General features: G+C 38.1%; 1 protein-coding gene across 6 annotated transcripts in view; it reads right to left on the bottom strand.

Annotated features, from left to right (window-relative positions):
• Positions 1-20,514, bottom strand: part of MEMO1 (mediator of cell motility 1) — a 147,021-nt gene that overhangs the window by 67,129 nt on the left and 59,378 nt on the right. For all 6 annotated transcript variants that reach the window (XR_004428404.1, XM_033176114.1, XM_033176115.1 and 3 more), the window contains 2 exons: positions 10,146-10,227; positions 758-826 (listed from right to left, as the gene is read on the bottom strand). Coding sequence is in view for 5 of the 6 variants with exons in the window: in XM_033176112.1 (XP_033032003.1) it covers positions 758-826; positions 10,146-10,227 (151 nt within the window). In the remaining variant the exon portion in view is untranslated. The remainder of the gene's footprint in view (positions 1-757; positions 827-10,145; positions 10,228-20,514) is intronic.

Here is a 20,514-nt window from a genome sequence, read left to right as displayed (position 1 = left end):
ATTCACTGTCAGATTCTAAAATATTTCAAATATCTTATCCTGTCAACGACAAATTATCCTTTCAGTCACCACAATTTTAACAAGTACAATAAAGAATTTTAAATTACGAAATGATTAAAACAGATCAGAGGGCTTTGTATTTTTCTTAAGAATGCTCATCTCTGGGTTTTCTTTTTTTTTTTTTTTTTTTCTGAGACGGAGTCTCGCTCTGTCGCCCAGGCTGGAGTGCAGTGGCCGGATCTCAGCTCACTGCAAGCTCCGCCTCCCGGGTTCGCGCCATTCTCCTGCCTCAGCCTCCCGAGTAGCTGGGACTACAGGCGCCCGCCACCTCGCCTGGCTAATTTTTTGTATTTTTTTTAGTAAAGACGGGGTTTCAACGTGTTAGCCAGGATGGTCTCGATCTCCTGACCTCGTGATCCGCCCGTCTCGGCCTCCCAAAGTGCTGGGATTACAGGCTTGAGCCACCGCGCCCGGCCATCTCTGGGTTTTCAGAGAAATATTTAAAAACAAAATATTTAACCTTCATAACTAAACATTTTACATGCCAAAGGGAAGGTAAAAACCAGATGTTCAAACAACAACGAAAAAGTATTGAAGTTTTCGGTAACCTATATAAAGTATAGTAAAATTCATCAAAAGTCAAATCCTTCATGAAATTGAGTACATAATAACAATAAGTATAAAAAGCAAATTACTTCTATCACAAAGCAATCAATTCTCAAGCTTCTCCAACTTAAAACAAAACTACATTACTTACGTAATAGACGGATCCACTTGTTTATAAGCATGGGCGGCACAAGACCCACAGTACGTATATCCTGCATGGCTACAAAACAAAATATTTTTAAACTTAATCATCAGATTTAAAATCAAGATATTCTAGAAAGAAAACCCTTTGAAATAAATACAGTAACTATGGTAAACACAACAGAATTGAGAGCGTACGTTAAGTAACAATGTAGTTAATGATGCGACTTCTAAAAGAAATTAGGAAACACATGATCTATACTGTGTTTACTATGTTCTAATTCTAAACTTTAAAAATACTTTGTAATTTTTTTTTTTTTTTTTTGTCTGAAAGACAAATTTACAGGCGTTCAAGGTTTACTTGAAGTTGCTATGTAACACGATTATTGAGGTTGGTTTTTGGTTTTTTTTTTTGAGACAGAGTCTCACGTCGTCACCCAGGCTGCATGCAGTGGTGCAATCATGGCTCACTGCAGCCTCAACCTCCCATGCTCAAGCAGTCCTCCTACCTCAGCTTCCTGAGTAGCTGAGATCATAGGCACATGCCACTATATATGGCTCATGTTATTTTTAACAGACCTGAGTTCTATGTTGCCGAGGCTGGTCTTGAACTCCTGGGGTCAAGTGATCCTCCTGCCTTGGCCTCCCAAAGTACTGCCATTACAGACATAAGCCACCACACCTGACCTATAATTGAGTTTTTTTATACTCCTCTTCAGTAGCATTAGCAGACTATTACAGAAAAATGATAAACCAACAGGAAGTCAAGTCAGACCAAAACAAATACCCTACAACTATTATAACAACTCACTTCCTTCTGTGTCTTTAGAGATAAGATAAAGACAATTATTCTTATTTTCTCTCCATACTATTCTTCCCTTTCATCCTCTGGTCTCCAAATTCAGTCAATTCTGTTATCACCTACAGAATGACTGTTTCCTGGTCTCAAAAGGTATATGAAAAAATAGAGATATATCCACACAATGGAATACTCTTCAGCAATAAAAAGAAGTGAACTACTGACACTCAAAATAATTATACTTTTTTTAAGGGGGTAAAAATAAATACGCTGAACGGAAGAAAGGCAAACAAAAATAGTTTATTCTGTATGATTCCATTTAAATAAAATTCTAGAAAATAGCAAGGCATGGTGGCGCATGCCTGTAGTCCCAGCTACTCAAGAGGCTGAGGCAGGAAGATTGCTTAAGCCAAGTTCCATATTATAGCGAGCTATGATCGCACCCACACTCCAGACTGGATGACAGAGTGAGATACCACCTCTTTAAAAAAAAAAAAAAAAAAAGGCCGGGCGCGGTGGCTCAAGCCTGTAATCCCAGCACTTTGGGAGGCCGAGGCGGGCGGATCATGGATCACAAGGTCAGGAGATCGAGACCATCCTGGCTAACACGGTGAAACCCCGTCTCTACTAAAAAATACAAAAAACTAGCCGGGCGAGGTGGCGGGCGCCTGTAGTCCCAGCTACTCGGGAGGCTGAGGCAGGAGAATGGCATGAACCCGGGAGGCGGAGCTTGCAGTGAGCTGAGATCTGGCCAGTGCACTCCAGCTTGGGTGACAGAGCGAGACTCCGCCTCAAAAAAATATATATATATATATTTTTTATAATATATATAAGATATATATGATATATATAAGATATATAAAATATATATTATAAATATGATATATATAAGATATATAAAATATATCTTATATATATAAGAAATTTGCTCAAGTTTACATAGATAGCCAGTGACCAAGTAAGGACTTAAGCCAGGACTGCCTGGCTCTAGAATACATACTGTTACCCACTATAAGAGATCTTTACATGTTTGAAGGAAGAAAGGAAGGAGTCTGTGGCATAGGAAAAGCAATAAGCCTGAAAACAAGAATTCTTACAGAGCCATATACCCTATAAAACTACAAGAAAGGATAAAACTTTTGAAAACACCATCAGCTAAGGTAAATACATGATTAACAATGCAATTCAGATTTCACGGTTTCTCCATTCAGAAGCTGAAGACTTCCAAGTCTGCTTGAAGTAAAGACAAAACAGTTACAGGGAGAGAAGGAGAGTCTTAACTTGAAAAGGTCTTAACTTCGAGGCTACACTGCAGAGTATTGAAAAAAAAAAATCTTTCAGTGCACTGTGCCTCTTTACCCCACCACAAAGAACTCTACTTTATCAAAGGAGGAAGAAGATAATAATCAAAGAAGATAATTTCTTGTACTTTCCTTTATCCTTGCCCAGAAACATTGTAATGAAGAAATTCTCACTACAGATGCTGTTTTCCTACCCCTTCTCTTGCTAACAGAATCTACGATTCTACACGTATGTGGAAACGTTTTATCAAGAAACCATTCACAATAAAGGAGGCTTCACTAAAGAAATGGCTAAAGTTTTTTCTTTTGTGCATAACAGCCAGAACAATGAAAATTTAAGCTCTACAGATATTCTAATATGCACTGTAAAAGTGTGTCCCACTTAGTTTTATTTTATTTTATTTTTATTTTATTTTATTTTTGAGACAGTCTCACTCTGTCACCCAGGCTGGAGTGCAGTGGCCCGATCTCAGCTCACTGCGACCTCCGCCTCCCGAGTTCAAGCTATTCTCCTGCCTCAGCCTCCCCAGTAGCTGGGACTACAGGCGTCCGCCACCACGCCCGGCTAATTTTTCTTGATGGGGTTTCACCATATTTGCCAGGCTAGTCTTGAACTCCTGACCTTGTGATCCGCCCACCTTGGCCTCCCAAAGTGCTGGGATTACAGGCATGAGCCACCACATCTGGCCTATCTCACTTAGTCTTTTAAAAGCTCTTAAAGTCCTTCATGCAAAAAGCCATCCCCAACCAGCTTTTCCAAGTCACTGTTTCCCAACCTAACATATCATGAAGGCAAACACAAAATTATGCTTAATACCTACAACATTTTATTAGGCTAAAACCTTGCCTCTAAAAAGTGATCCTTCTTTTAATGCTTTTGCTTCTCCCTTTGCTCCTACACAGCAGACCCTTTACATCAGCAAGACCAGTTCCTGACACCAGAATTTCTGTTTTTCCCTGTGGAGCTGCAATCAAGTGAGGATGCAAAGGCCATTCATTGCTCATGAACATTTACTGGTTAAGTGACGGTTTCCCACACAGCAACCTTGCAGTGTGGTTATAATTCAAATTCTTACCATAGAAAAATGAACAATTACTACAGGACATGGATTTTCACTTGTTCATTCTGAGACTTTCAAGGTCACAGGTGAATAGTATAAATTGTCAATGCCAAGAGTCTACCACACATCCTATGTAAGGCTTTTCATCAAAGAGGATACAGGGAATAATAAAGGAATACTTAACTAGGATTCAACAAGGTCAGGTCCAATAGTCCTAGTTCTACTTAATAGTAGCAAAATGCAAAATAAAAAGATTGAACTAGATGAAATGAGAAGACTGAACCAGACGAAATGGGAAGATCTCCTCCAACAATAAGAAAAGTCACAAGATCTACTTAAGCTAAGGGAAGATCTAAAAAGCCAGAAACTAAATTAGAAAACTTCTCTGAACAGATGGGATCAACTTGATTGACAACTGGCCCTATATAATTCGCAAATGCAGCAGCTTCCACATTGCCTCTCTCAATTTTATTTTGCTGTACCTAGTCTTTTATTCTTTTATTTTGTAGGCATTGCTCAACGGCCTTCAAGATTCCTGTTTTGATAAAAAATATCTAAGTAGATAATTATGCCCAAAAAAAGTCCAAGTTACATAGTTATTATTCAGAATATTTTCTTTTTACATAATAGAATCGCATAAATATTAAATAGTCTGAGCTAAGGAGAGTTATTAAAGTTATTGAAGTCAAATAAGAATAACCATAATGTTGCGTATCTAGATATTTTTTATACTGTCATATAGGATTTGAGACTTTGGCATGAATATCCCATGGCTTAGTACAAACAATAATTAGAGACAAATAAGCTGTGCATCCTCAGTAACTTGAAGAACTAAATAATGTACGAAGATTCACTGTCTCATGATATCCAGTGGTAGAGCACTGTATAAGTATGCTTCACTATATACAAACTGGTCTTCTGTATACATGCTTTTTAGCATTTACATTTTTTAAACTAATTTTTATATTAAAAGTAATACATGCACACAGCAAAAAAGTCAAACAATAAAGGGTACACAATGAAAAGTGAAAGTATCCTTTCTTTCACTCTACTACTACTACTAGGTTAACTAATATCAAGTCAAACTCTTTCTAGGTTAACTAATATCAAGTATTTTAAATGTATAAGGGTGGCTTCAATATTCAAAGTACCTGTTTTATAGTAAAAAAAAAAAATTCATCATGTTAACCAATTATTTGATTATTTTTTATATTCAGTAAGTTTCTTAAGTGATGCATATCTGTACAACTTCATTCTAGGGGTTGCTGACATATTTCTGCATAGTGCAAGACAAGCAAGAAGATTGGTTTGAAGCTATCTGGACGTCATGTAGAAAGGCTTTTCAGACTTTTAGCTCGAGATCATTTCAACACATATCCTTGGGACACATACTGTCTCCTACACATCAAGGTAAGGTAGTTCTGAAAACCACAGTACATTTCTAATCAAATTAATTTCTTTTAAATCCTCCAAATGTGCCTGCCTTATGTCACATAGATTAGAATTCATTAAGACAGAACAACAGTTCTGTCAATATTTATTCTTTAATGATATTTATTCTATTTAATCTATATCAATATAAAAATGAACAATATTTTTAAGCACTTTCAAAAACTTGCCATTTTCACACAGCCTAATTAGTTACAACTATATCCAGGTTGTGAGTTTATTTAAGGTTTCCATGATATAAAGATTTTTAAAAACTAAGAAAATCAAGTACTAGAGAGCTAGCATTTATAAAACTTAAAGTAAGTTTTTGATTAATGTGATTTTTCTAATTACTATATAGCATAAGACCCTTTCATGCCATACAACAATAATTTCTTTTCTTTTTCATTTTCTTTTTTTTTTTGAGACAGGGTCTCACTCCCATCACCCAGGCTGGAGTGCAGTGGTGCGATCTCAGCTCAGTGCAGCCCTAATCTCACGGGCTCAAGCAATCCTCCCATCTCAGCTTCTGGAGTAGCTGGGGCTGCAGGCACATGCCACCACACCCAGCTAATTTTTGTATTTTTTGTAGAGGGGGTTTCGCCATGTTGCCCAGGCTAGTCTCAAACTCCTGAGCTCAAGTGATCTTCCCACCTCAGGCTCCCAAAGTGCTGGGATTACAAACATGAGCCACTGCACCCAGTAACAATGAAATATTTGTTTTCTACCTCAAAAAAAAGGTAACCTTGGAAAGGAAAATAATTACTTCTGGAAACCATATAAGATAAAACTTGGCTATACTTAAAGTGTTCCTATGTTAACAAAATAGAAATTGCCTATGAATGCACATTTATATACGTTTACATTTATATATGTTTTTATATGTTTATATGTTTATTATAACACTTATTATACATTATATACAAAGTCAGTATGTAACAGAAACACACCAAAGCCAAAACTATTTTCAAATATCCATTTTAAAATCTGGGGTAACTTGGAAATCAACATATTTGTAATTTAGGCTAAAACATTCCATTTCCCAGGTCACTCCCAATGATTCCAATTTAAAATTAATTACAAGAAGGAAACAAGTCTGGCAACTTTTATATGAAGACTAACCTCAACTTAATTATATGTTGATTCAACTCAGCTCCCAAATTTAGAACAAGTTTTAACTGGAAAGGTAGCATACCATAATAGTCAAATACCAGCAAATTGATGAAATGAGAATAAAATGTCTCTTCTGAGTTATTATAAAGAAATTATTATTAATCCATTGTTTCTCACCTAATTAAGGATCTCACTTAGGTAAATGTCCCCTCTTATCCCTGCATCAATTTTTCTTCCCCTACTGACTCACTTCATATACAAACACTTTAAAATCTCACAAATGAAATAAAAATCCTCCTTACCATAGAGATATTATCCTATTTCTCTGTTTTACAGCAAAATTCCTCAAAAAACTATCTATACTTACGTCTTCATCGCCCTCACCTCTCATTCTTTCCTGAACCTACTCCAATAACACTTTCATTTTCCACCACCCAAGAAAAGAAACTTTTCTTCTTAAGGTCACCAGTAATTTCCACATTGCCAAATCCAATTATCAATCCCCATCCTCACTGGCAGCATTTGATACAGCTGATCACTTTTTCCTCCCACACACATAAAAAGGTGGCTGGTCCAAGGGCCTAGTCCTTGAAACTCTTCTCCTGTTTATCTTTATTTTATTCCCTAGGCAACCATACCCTCTGTGATGACATATACTAATAAAGCCCTTATTTCTATCTCAAGTCTGATGCCTCTTTGTACTCTAGATTCGTATAGCCAGCTGTCCATTCTAAATCTCCATTTGGACATCTAATAAGCACCTCAACACTAACAAGATCAAAACCAAAAACCTAGATTCTATATGAACACTTCAGAATCTACTCCATACTTTCACTTGTCTTCCTCTCATCAATAAAAAGGTAATTCCATTCTTCTAGGGACAAAATTTAAGAATCATTCAGTCATGATATTTTAAACCATGTCTTTAAAAATATATTTAAACACAGGGTATCCCACTGTCGCCCAAGCGGGAGTACAGTGGTACAAACAGACCATAGCTCACTGTAGCCTCAAACTCCTGGGCTCAAGGGATCCTCCTGCCTCAATCTACCAGGTGGCTAGGACTACAGTTGCATCCCACCACACCCAGCTAATTTTTGTAGAGATGAAGTCTTGCTTTGTTGCGCAGGCTGATCTCAAACTCCTGGCCTCAAGCAATCCTCCTGCTTAGGCCTCCCAAAGTGTTGGGATTACAGGCGTGAGCCACTGTCCCTAATCAAGTGTCATTCTTGACTCTTCTTCTATCTTGTTGGTCCAACCTTTAAAACATATCCAGAATACACTACTTCTCATCATCTCTGCCTCAATTCCGCAGTCCAAGCCACTGTGTCATCTCTTTTCTGTAATTGTAATTGTAAAATAAGCCTCCTAAACTGGACTCCCTGTTCCCACACACTATAATATCTATACAGCAACAAGAGTAATCCTTTTCAAACCTAAGTCAGATCATGTCATTCTACTGCTCACAACTTGTCATGACTTGCCATATCACTAGAACAAAAACCAAAGTCCTTATGACTACAAAGCCTCTTCATGATCTAGCCCTCTGCTGCCTATCTCATCTACCAGTCTTCCCCTTGTACTGCCACTCCAGCTGCGCAGGCCTCCTTGCTTCTCCTCAAACACACTAAGCATACTCTTGCCCCAGAGCCTTTGTGCTCGCTGTTCCTCAACCTGAAACCCTCTTCCCCCAGGGATCTGCACAGCTTGCTCTCTCACATCATTCAGACTGAAATGTTGCCTTACCAGGGAGTCCTTTTCTTACTAATCCTATATAAAACAGTAACTCCCTACCCATACTGTCACTCTCAATCCTCTATCTGCTTTATTTTTCTTCTTAGCACCCATCAGCACCTGACACAGAATATAATTATTTGTTTGCTGCCTGTCTTCCCTAGTACCAAAATGCTAGTACCACAAGAGTAGCAATTTGGATTAACTCAAAAAGCAGCACAAAGAAGAGCACTTGGCCTTTAGCCTGGTATGTAAATGACTAAATAAATAGTAGTAAGTCATTTGCTATAAGTTTTATAAAGATTAGTTCATTTAATCTTGTGTTAAAAGCGTTAAGGAAATACTATTATTATTCCACCTTTACCAGTGAGGAGCTGAAGTCCCAACGGATAAAAAGGGTGCATGTCACATAGTTTGGAAGCAGGAGTCAGGCTCCTGCACCCACTAAATGAGATCAAATTAGATATACAAATAAGGCATTTAACAAAATATTTGGTATACAAAATGCCTACCATTAATAGTAGGCTATTTATGTGTATTTACTATTTACTCATTTAATTCTGATATTGATTAAAAATGGCTATTACATATTGTCATCACTATTTACTATTTATCAGGGCACGCACCTTAACCCAATAGAAGTCACAAACAACATGCTATGAGATAAATGGCGCAGAGTAAACCTTCACTCTTCTCAGAAAAAATGTTACCATGTGTTTCAAACAGTATGTTGTGAGGGTTAGCTCTGGAAACCAAATCAAAATTAGCTGAATTCATATCATACACAGACACACATCATTAACTGTGTATGTGCTAGCTTACAGTTCTAAAAAGCAAACTCTAAAATCCAAAGACAAAATAATCAGATTTTCTCAATTAAAAAAAGATACAATCTACCCCTCCTCAAAAATTAAGTTGCTATTCCATGTTGCACCATACTATGTTTAATATATCTTTTTCATTATAAGTTAAAAATCATCGGGATTAAATTAGATCTCTTTAATATTTAAAATAGAACTTATTCATTTACAGCAATGACTACCAAAATTGGCAAGTTTACCTAATGCAAAACACCCTTTTCTTTAAAAGTCAGTTTTATTATCAAAAATACATTTTGAAATTACTGCATCTGAGGAACTAAAGTAGCCAATTCTTTTTTTTTTTTTTCTTTTTTGGAGATAGTGTCTCACTCTGTCACCCAGGCTGGAGTGCAATGGCATGATCTGGCTCACCGTTACAACCTCTGCCTCCCAGGATTAAGTGATCCCCCCACCTCAGAACCCCGCCACTGCCACCCCCCGTAGCTTAGCTGGGACTATAATAAGCGTACTATCACACCCAGCTAATTTTTGTATTTTTAGTAGAGATGGAGTCTCACCATGTTGCCCAGGCTGGTCTCAAACTCCTGACCTCAAGCAATCCTCCCACCTTGGCCTCCCAAAGTGCTGGAATTACAGGCGTGAGCCACCACACCCAGCCAAAGTAGCCAATTCTTTTATCCTTAAGTTATAGTGAAAACCCACAAGAATTGTGAAAATTACTGAATACAATTTCTTCAGCTCAATACAGGCTTTAGTTTTTAATTTTTAGTTCAATCTGTAGATACTCATTTACTAAAAATAAACATACAAAAAAGGTTTTAAGTAGACTCTTAAAAGTTACAGTGCAGGCCAGGCGTGAGAGAGAATGAGGCGGGTGGATCATTTGAGGTCAGCAGTTTAAGACCAGCCTGGCCAACATGGTAAAACCCCGTTTCTACTAAAAATACAAAAATCGGCCAGGTGTGGTGGCACAGGCCTGTAGTCCCAGCTGCTCAGGAGGCTGAGGCAGGAGAGTCGCTTGAACCCCAGAGGCAGAGGTTGCAGTGAGCCGAGATCGTGCCACTGTACTTCAGCCTGGGCGACAGAGGGAGACTCCTTCTCAAAAAACAAAACAAAACAAAAACAAAAACCAAAGACTTACGGTGCAATAATGGCTCTAGCAGGTCTTTTTGTAGACTGTACTTGAGAAAGCCAACCTTCTAGCTGTGCATTCAGCTGCGGTCCTATAAAAAGACAATGACAAAATTAGAGTCAGCAAAGCAATGTACTACAGATAACCATACATGGCATAAAGCCCTCACTGAACTTACGTGGGACTATACTAGCTTAATGAGCAATAGGATCATCAAGCTATTATGTTAGTGGGGACGTTAATGTTTGAATTTACCAACTGCACAGTCTCTAACAAGCCATACGAAAAGGCCAAATTCTGACTAAACAAAATTTGCTTTTATCGATTTACTTATTTACAGCTGTCTTCATTTCAGAGCAATACAACATGATTTACAAGTTGAGGCAATATTTAAACAAAATAAAACAGGAAGCAGAAGACTCTCAGTATATGAAGAGGAAATAACTGAATATGTTATAGAGCACCAAAATCTGCTCTACAGATTAATCACTGAAATGACATCCACAGAAGATGATCTTTTTGAGATATGTGTATTTACTATTGATCTATTCTTCCCTCCCACTCCAGTCCCCTATTCTCACAATGAAATCGATAACCAGTAACTACATTACCTTAAAAATCTCAATTTTAAGGATCTCAGCTTCTTCACTCAATATACTATACAGATCTTTCCAATTCACTACCAGAAACCTGTTAACTCCAACAGACCCTACAAATTTTTCCACTTTCCTTTGTTTCTCTTTACTTCTTACCTAGCCTGAGACTCAAAAATCCATCAACACAATAATTTCCTTGCCTGTGGCCTCACTCCTCTGCTCCTCTCTCCCTCCATCACAGTCAAAACACAGTTTAAAACCAACTTTTCACTTAACTCAGTACTTTTACCTGAATAGCTGAACGAGACTGAAGAGAAATACAACCATATAAACTTTAAAATAATAACCATAAATTTCAGCAGACCCCTGAAATGCTCAGAAATCCTATCACATTAACGTAGTGAATCTGCTCTCCTATCTTTTAGAGAATTAACTCATAGCTTCTCTCTTCACCTTAAGCCTCAATACTTCCTTCATCCCCTTATCACTTCCAGAAGATAATTGATGCTTTTCATTTTGTCAAGGAAAAACAATCAGAAGTTGGCCCAAGACTTTCCCAGTTTAAGCACTGAAGTCCCGCATTCTGAGAAACTGCTAAATCACAAGCAAACCTGGATGTTGGCCACTCTAAATTCAGAAGATAACTACTTCATCTTCCCACCACTTATTCTGCTTTCCCTCCTATTCCAACAAATTGTCTTTGTTCCTATCAAGAGTCAAACAGTATTTCTGTACTGGACCCCATTATTTTTTTCTTTCTCAAGGATTCTGCTCCCATAACTATTATAGGTCTCCTATACCAATTCTTCCCTTTTTACTTGATTATTATTAGCATGCAAATGTGTCATACTAACACTGATTGATTTCCCTTCAACTACCTCTCCATTTTGTTGGTTCCCTTTACAACAAATTTTCTTGAAGAGATGTCCTCACTTCCTTCCACCGCTTGCCATCCATTCTTTCTTTTAAAACTTTTAATCATGGCCGGGCGCGGTGGCTCAAGCCTGTAATCCCAGCACTTTGGGAGGCCGAGACGGGCGGATCACGAGGTCAGGAGATCGAGACCATCCTGGCTAACACGGTGAAACCCCGTCTCTACTAAAAAATACAAAAAACTAGCCGGGCGACGTGGTGGGCGCCTGTAGTCCCAGCAACTCGGGAGGCTGAGGCAGGAGAATGGCGTAAACCCAGGAGGCGGAGCTTGCAGTGAGCTGAGATCCGGCCACTGCACTCCAGCCTGGGCGATAGAGCGAGACTCCGTCTCAAAAAAAAAAAAAAAAAAAAAAAAACTTTTAATCATTAAATATTTAAACATTACAAAAGAATCTAGGTAATAATATAACAAACACACACATACCCACTGCCTAAATAAATTAAATCTTAACATTCTACCTTATTTACTTAAGATTTTCCTTGGTTAAGAAATAAATGGATCTCTTGCTGATCTCTTTGTACACCTCCCTCCTTAGAGGTAACCACTTCCTGATTTTGATGTTTATCATTCTATTCTACTTTCACTGTATATGTATCAATAAACAATACATGGTATTGTTCTGCATGTTTTCAAATGTTGTATCAATATATTGTACATATCCTTCTTCTGCAACTTGCTTTAGTAATTCAACATTGTTTTTGAAAATTACTTAAGTTGACATATGCTGCCCTAAATCATTCATTTGCAAAGCTGTATAGTATTACATTATATGAATATAGCAAAATTTATTCACTTTCCTACTTACAAATATTTTGGTTGTTGCCAATATTTCACTATTAATACATACTGCCACAAGTATCCTATGAACAAGTGTTAACAGTTTCTCTAAAAGTAAAAGTGCTAAATCAGAGGGTGTACTCTTCTTCAATTCGACTACAACATTGCTAAGTTGCCCACTAAGGTAGCTGGATCAACTTATCCATCAGTATACAGGCAAATGAAAATTTAAAATAGGAGGCCTAAATCTACCTGTACTCCCCCACCCCTTTTACTTAGAGGATTTTCTTTCAAAACCTGGTAAATTCTTTCTCTGCCTGCTTAGAGATGTATGTAAATCTTTGTAAAAGCTAGCCAGCAGCCCAAAACTGCCTTTCTCAAGAACCTTATAGCCATCTCTTTCAAATGAGATCATCAAGAGAGATGGCACCCTTATCTCCCAGTTTCTGTGGGAGGACAGGGTGCCTAACTTTGGCAGGCCATCTAGTTCCAAGTTGTAAAATTACATCCTGTCATAAAGATATGAGTTCATTTTTCCTTTAGAAAAAGCCAATTCATTCACACACAAGTTTGCTCCAGTTACCAAGTGAATTTAGGATAAACTATGTGTGACAAATGATGGTATCATGTCCTGTTACTTGAACACTATTTACTATTTATCTTGAGAACATTTATGTAATGGGTTGCATCTACTTCACTATATGTAAGGGAGAGCATTCTTTTGGTCTTTGTAATCTTTTATCAGATTGCTTGTGATACACATGTCATTCTGGTTTAATACTTATTCAAAACTGAAATTGTTTTCCTTTTTCTTCTGCCTTTGAAGAGATGTTTTCTGGGGCAAGCTGATTTTGGTTTTAATTGTATTTCATCATTGCTAACACAAGCAATAGTTAAAGGTTCCCATTCCTCTACATCCTTGCCAATATTTGATACTGTCAGGATTTTTCATTTTTGTCAATCTGAGTGTGAAATGGTATTTATTCCTTTTTTTTTTAAATTTGTATTTCAATAACATGCACTGAAATTAAGCATCTACTGATTTTGGAAATCCTTCTGTATATATTTAGAACGCTACACATAAACAGGTCAAGTAAATCTGTAAATTGCCAAAGTACAAAAAAAAGTCTGACTCAGTGATTAAAGGATGGAGTTCATCTTAAAATCGGAATTTAAGAACAGTTACCAAAAAACTTATACAAAGTAATTTCATTATTAACTTAAGGAAAAATAAGTCACAAGTCACATAATGACGTTTCGGTCAACAATGAACCGCATATTCCATAGTGGTCCAATAAGATAACAATACCGGGCCTGGTGCGGTGGCTCATGCCTGTGATCCCAGACTTTGGGAGGCCGACACAGGCGGATCGCCTGAGCTCAGGAGTTCAACACTATCCTGGCCAACATGGTGACACCCCATCTCTACCAAAAATACAAAAAACGTCCACAACACAGGAAGTTTACAAAACCAATGTGAAAAACAGATAAAAGCAAAGAAAATACACTTGAATTCATCCACCCCACTGCCACCAACCTCACTTATCTTTGAATAAGATAATTAAGCATATCTATTTATTAAGTATGATTGCTTAATTACCTATAAAGTGTCAAGTAAAAAGGTGAATCTGAGTTCTTTCACAGAGACTAGCCAATACTTAGCAATATGGTATCCTTGATACATGAAGGATGTAGAAATATGTGCTTTGGTTTTCAAATACCACTGGATTTGAAGAAACACGGATAAATGGAAAAATAAAAAGCATTGCTAAATCCTAGCAAAACTACTTAATGTTTGTGTGATCCTGCCCTTATTAAGAGGGATAAATGGGCATTTACTTTTTTGGATAAAACAGTAAAAGTAGGTTCCCAAACAATTAAGCTGAGGTATTTCCTCAAGAAATAAATAATAAACAATGAGCTGTAGGAAATTCAGTAACACTTCTATTTGAATGCCACTTGACTCAAAGAGTATTTTCCAAGTAAGTTTATTTGCATGGTGACAAAACCAGACACTAAATGTGTGCACGCACGCACACACACACATACACACACACCTACTTTTCAATAATTCTCTTGTAACTATTAGTAGAACCATTCTAAGTTAATCAACTAAGCCAAATTGGTTTCCTGTACTTCTCTATCGCTGTTTAGCCTGCTCCTCCTCCTTACTCTAGACAAAAGTCATGTGTTCTATAAACTCTTTTCAAACTTAATATGAGTATGAACCACCTGAGAATCTTGTTGAAATGCTGATTCTGATCCTACAGTTATAGAGTAGAACTGAGATTCTGCATTTCTAACATGCTTCTCAGCTGAGCAATGTTGCTGGCCTAGAGGCTATACTCCAGCAACCCATCTAGATCAATAGCTGTCATGGAATTTGCAAATCCGTATGTATACAAAGTTTCCTCTAGAGATAAAACGAAGGTCTAGATAGAGAAAATATCTGTTTTAGGCCGGGCGCGGTGGCTCAAGCCTGTAATCCCAGCACTTTGGGAGGCCGAGACGGGCGGATCACGAGGTCAGGAGATCGAGACCATTCTGGCTAACACGGTGAAACCCCGTCTCTACTAAAAATACAAAAAAAAAAACTAGCCAGGTGAGGTGGCGGCGCCTGTAGTCCCAGCTACTCGGGAGGCTGAGGCAGGAGAATGGCGTGAACCCGGGAGGCGGAGCTTGCAGTGAGCTGAGATCTGGCCACTGCACTCCAGCCTGGGTGACAGAGCGAGACTCCGTCTCAAAAAAAAAAAAAAAGAAAATATCTATTTTAGATACCAGGACAAGCTGGTAAGAGAAACATTTCTCCACAAGGGAGCCTTCCAGTATTGCTCAAACTATTCTACAAATGTAAGTTAAAGAATGACCAACTGCCACTTTTTCCTTTCTTTTATAGGTAATACCTGCCTATTAGCACAATAAACTCAATCCCACATGGTTGGGTATAAGGTAACAAGAAGCAACACATAAAAAGCCAAATATAAGTAAGGCTGTTGTCACCCAGTACTTCATTATTAATCATTCTGTGAAATATGTTCAAACCAAACTAAGAAACTGATCTATAGTGAGAAATCCATAAATAATAAGATGAATAAGTCAGAAATTTTTAAACAGTGGTTCCTGGATCTCTGATTTTCATAGGCCAATAAAATTTCAAAAGAGGGCGCAGTGGCTCACACTTGTAATCCCAGCATTTTGGGAAGCCGAAGCGGGTAGATTATTTGAGGTCAGCAGTTTGAGACCTGACTGGCCAACACGCCGAAACCCTGTCTCTACTAAAAATACAAAATTTAGCCAGTAGTGGCACAGGACAGGAAAGGACGGGACGGGGCAGGGAAGGACGGGGCGGGGCGGGTAAGGACGGGGCGGGGCGGGGCGGGGAAGGGCGGGGAGGGGCGGGGAAGGGCGGGGCAGGACGGGAAAGGGAAGGACAGGACAGGACAGGACAGGACAGGAAAATCAAATAATGCAAATTTAAAAATTTTTTTTAAATCTTATTCAGACAAGTATTATATAACTCTTGTACTTATAAAAAATACAAAAGCAAAATAAATAAGGTATTCTTAAAATTTTCCTCAACATTCACAATCTGATCATTAAACTGCTTTTTACTTAGAGTCATCAGTAATCCTTGTTTTTCCGTAGTATCGTCGTTTGTACCATTAAGAGAATTCATGATTCAACATTTTTTTGAAAGTGTTTCTCTATTGCTTTGGGACTCTCTTCCAAGCTGCTGACAAATATTGCCCACGTCTCAATGCAGTCCCTTTCTTGATCTTACCAAAAGGTATCACTGAATGATGTAACAGAAGGTTTCAGAAAACAACCCAGGGATGGTACACCTTCCGTAACTGGTATTTAACTAGTATGTTGACTGAAACATCAATGGGGTGACTTTGTGCAGTCAGTCATATCAGCAGGATTAACTACCAAATTCACATATGAACAGGCAGTGACAACTATTTTCCAAATGACAATTTTAAATTGCCACTGACTGGAAAACACATCTCAATTTCAGAAATGAAAAAATGTGGGAGAACGTACATCTTAAAATTCATGAACTATACTACCACTATGAAAACTCCACTCACTATGATGTTCTGATATTCTTAATTTCAATGCAGAACAGTGAAAAATTCATCAAAAACCAGCATTTGGGAACCACTGTTTCTCACTACAATGAAAAGTGTTTCTGAGAAGCCTTACCAACTACAAAATCTCATTTAGTTTTTATTTTTATTGAGACAGAATCTCACTCTGCCACCCGGACTGGAGTGCAGTGGCACAATCTCGGCTCATTGCAACCTCCACATCCCAGGTTCAAGCTATTCTTCTGCCTCAGCCTCCGGAGTAGCTAGGATTATAGGTGCCTGCCACCGCACCCGGCTAATTTTTGTACTTTAATAGAGATGAGGTTTCATCATCTTGGTCAAGCTGGCATTGAACTTTTGACCTTGTGACCCAACCACCTCGGCATCCCGAAGAGCTGGGATTACAGATGTAACCCACCGCGCCCAGCCTCATTTAATTTTAAAAACAAGTAACACTTCAGCAGCTTTCTCCAAATCCTTTCTCTCATTACTAATGCCCTACTATGATCACACACTTGGAATTTATTGCTATGCTTTTTACAAAATTCATATCCTATTTTTAGATACATCTCAAGGGATGTTGTTTGTTTTTATGTATCTGATAGAGCTCCTCACACAGAAAATAGCATGCCCTTGGTACAGCACTTTAGGGAGTGCAAGAATTGTCACAGCAGGTCTGATCCAAAACCTATCCGGAGCAGTACTGTATCAAATCAAAACAAATTTAAAAAGTTAAAATTAAAATATAAAATCATGCTGTGAAAAACACTGATTGTTCACCTTGATATAAACCTCAAAGGTTAGGCCAAATCCAAATATCTTAGATTCCTTATTATCTACTAATTTATGTAAACATTTTAAGTATTTATTTACATTTTTGGCTACACTGTACTTCAGAACACAATGGCAGAGGGCAATTAACAATCCCAATAAATAATCTTTAGTGTGTACCAACCACCTCTTAGATTTGGCCAACTGGAAATCACTTACTACGTTTCTGTCCATTCATATATAGTTTCAAAATTTTCATAGAGCTAAAACCAATACCATTGGCATTTCATACCTAAAAGAGCTACAAATTTGAAGGATCACAGTCTACTTCTTCCAGATCATTTACAAACACCTCATCTGAAAACGGGTTTAGCACTGATTCCTGTAACAGTCCATTAATTTGGATTCTCTCTTCCTACCCCTATTCACTGTTTATAAATCAATTTCCTAGCTCTGTCAAATGCCACCAAATACTTTTATAATATCTGATTATAGCATCTTATCTAAACTATTTTTAAGATCAAAATATTTATTTTTGCTCACTATTTTTTCATTAGAAAAAAAGCGTGCTCAGTACAGAAATTTGAAGAACATGGATGAGGGGAATCACAATCCCATAATTATTAAAAAATCACCAAAATTAATATTTTCCAAATTTTCTTCTAGTCTTTAAGATGATATATAATTCTGTAGCCTACTTTTATTTACATAACATTCTAGTGTAAGTATTTCCCTGTATTATAAACTCTTCAAAGACACTATAAGATTAAATAATATTTCCTAATGTGAATGGATCACTGTTTCCTTACACATTAATATAAAATCATTGGGTTGTTTCCAATTTTTGAGTTATTAGAAACAATTCTGTAATATGTATCTATACTTTAAAGCTTTTTCCATATTTAAGATTATTTCTGGCCAGCACGGTGTCTCACACCTGTAATCCCAGCACTTTGGGAGGCCAACGTGCGCAGATCACGAGGTCAGGAGTTCAAGACCAACCTAGCCAAAATGGTGAAATCCTGTCTCTACTAAAACTACGAAATTTGCTGGGCGTGGTGGTCGCACATCTGTAATTCCAGCTACTCAGGAGGCTGAGACGGGAGAATCACTTGAACCTGAGAGGCAGAGGTTACAGTGAGCTGAGATCATGCCATTGCACTCCAGCCTGGGGAACAGAGTGAAACTCTGTCCCCCCCAAAAAAAAAAACCATGATTATCTCCTTCTGAGATTCTCAGAAATGGACTTACTATGTAAATCAGTATGAACTTTCATAAGATTTTTTTTTTCCCTTTTTTTGAGACAGAGTCTCACTCTGTCACCCAAGCTGGAATGCAGAGGCACGATCTTGGTTCACTACAACCTCCGCCTCCCAAGTTCAAGCGATTCTCCTGCCTCCGCATCCCGAGTAGCTGAGATTACAGACGTGCGCCACCACGTCCAGCTCATTTTTTGTATTTTTAGTAGAGATGGGGTTTCACCATGTTGGTCAGGCTGGTCTCAAACTCCTGACCTCAAATGATGTGCCCGCCTTGGCATCCCAAAGTACTGAGATTATAGGTGTGAGCCACCATGCCCAGCCCCTTTATAAGACTTTGATACATATATTCAAAATGTTATCCAAAACTGCATCCATTCCAAATGATGCATGACAAGGCCAATTTCGCCATAATCTCGCTACTCTCCTCCAAATAATATTTTGAAAAATTAACTCATTTAACCCATGCTCCCATTTGATAAAATTAAAATCTAACGTCCCACTCCTCAATGATATTTGGCATTTCAAAATAAGTTCAATATTATGATTTCTTAAAATCAAAGCCATTTTAAATTCTAAGACAAAGGTATTTTGACTTCTAAGATATTTATTTGCTACTTGGGACACGTATAGCAACATGATTGTTGAGTCTTCTTGCCAGCCACAAGTTATCCATCACTAACACAGAGGGAACAACTAGTATCTATCAATCTTCACAGAAGACAAACCAATTTCAACACCAAGCTTATTGTGCTGCACTATGGTGTTATTTTAAATTATCCACAATCCTGAAAATGTTTACACGCTCCTGTCTTTAAATCTTTTTAACTAATGGGGTATGATTTTTCATCCTTTCAGAAATCATAATTCTTGGCCAGGCTTTGTGGCTCATGCCTATAATCCTAGCACTTTGGAAGGCCGAGGTGGGAGGATCACTTGAAGCCAGAAATTCGTGATCAGCCTGGTCAACATAGTGAGACCCCTGTTTAACATACCAAGACCTTATCTCTATTTTTGTAAAAATTAAATTAAAAAAATCATAATTCTTACTCCTGTAACAGTCAAAAAGTAGTCTACAGACCAGAATCACGTAATGTGTTTATTTAAGAAAGATCCCAGCCAGGCACAGTGGCTCACACCTATAATCCCAGCACTTTGGGAGGCCAAGGCAGGTGGATCATCTGAAGTCAGGAGTTCGAAATCAGCCTGACCAACATGGTGAAACTTTGTCTCTACTAAAAAGATAAAGAATTAGCAGGGCATAGTGGCGCACGCATGTCATCTCAGCTACTCGGGAGGCTGAGACAGGAGAATCGCTTGAACCCAGGAGGCGGAGGTTTCAGTAAGAGGAGATAATGCCACTGCACTCCAGTCTGGGCAGTAATAGCGAAACTCTGTCTCAAAAGGGAGGGGGGGAGGGGGAGGGAGACGGGAAGAGAAGGAAAAAAGAAAGAAAGATCCCTAGGTTTTATCTCAGAGATGTGCTGCTACAATCTCTGGGATTGCAACCAGGAATTTTTAACAACCTCTGCAGGAAACTCCGCTGCACATTAAAATGTGACACTGGGCGCAGTGGCTCATGCCTGTAATCCCAGTACTTTGAAAGTCCAAAGACATAGGATCACTTGAGCTCAGAAGTTCAAAACCTGCCTGGGCAACATGGTGAAACCCCATCTCTACAAAAAAATACAAAAATTAGCCAGGTGTGGTGGTGCATGCCTGTAGCACCAGCTACTCCAGGGCTGAGGCAGGAAGATCACTTGAGCCCAGGAGGTCAAATATGCAGTGAGACCCTGTCTCAAAAAAAAACAAAAAACAAAAACAAACAAATGTGAGGCCCACTGCCTTAAAGAGTTTATTTGCACATGCTATATTCTCAATGAATGCAGCTAACAGACTCCTGGAAGGTTTATACCAGAGATTTTTCAGCATAATTGAGAAATCATATAG

Source organism: Trachypithecus francoisi, unplaced genomic scaffold (genome assembly GCF_009764315.1).
Source record: "Trachypithecus francoisi isolate TF-2019V2 unplaced genomic scaffold, Tfra_2.0 Lachesis_group17, whole genome shotgun sequence".
NCBI classification, from domain to species: domain Eukaryota; kingdom Metazoa; phylum Chordata; class Mammalia; order Primates; family Cercopithecidae; genus Trachypithecus; species Trachypithecus francoisi.
The sequence above is the reverse complement of the archived record's forward strand: the minus strand, read 5'-3'. Positions and strand labels throughout refer to the sequence as shown.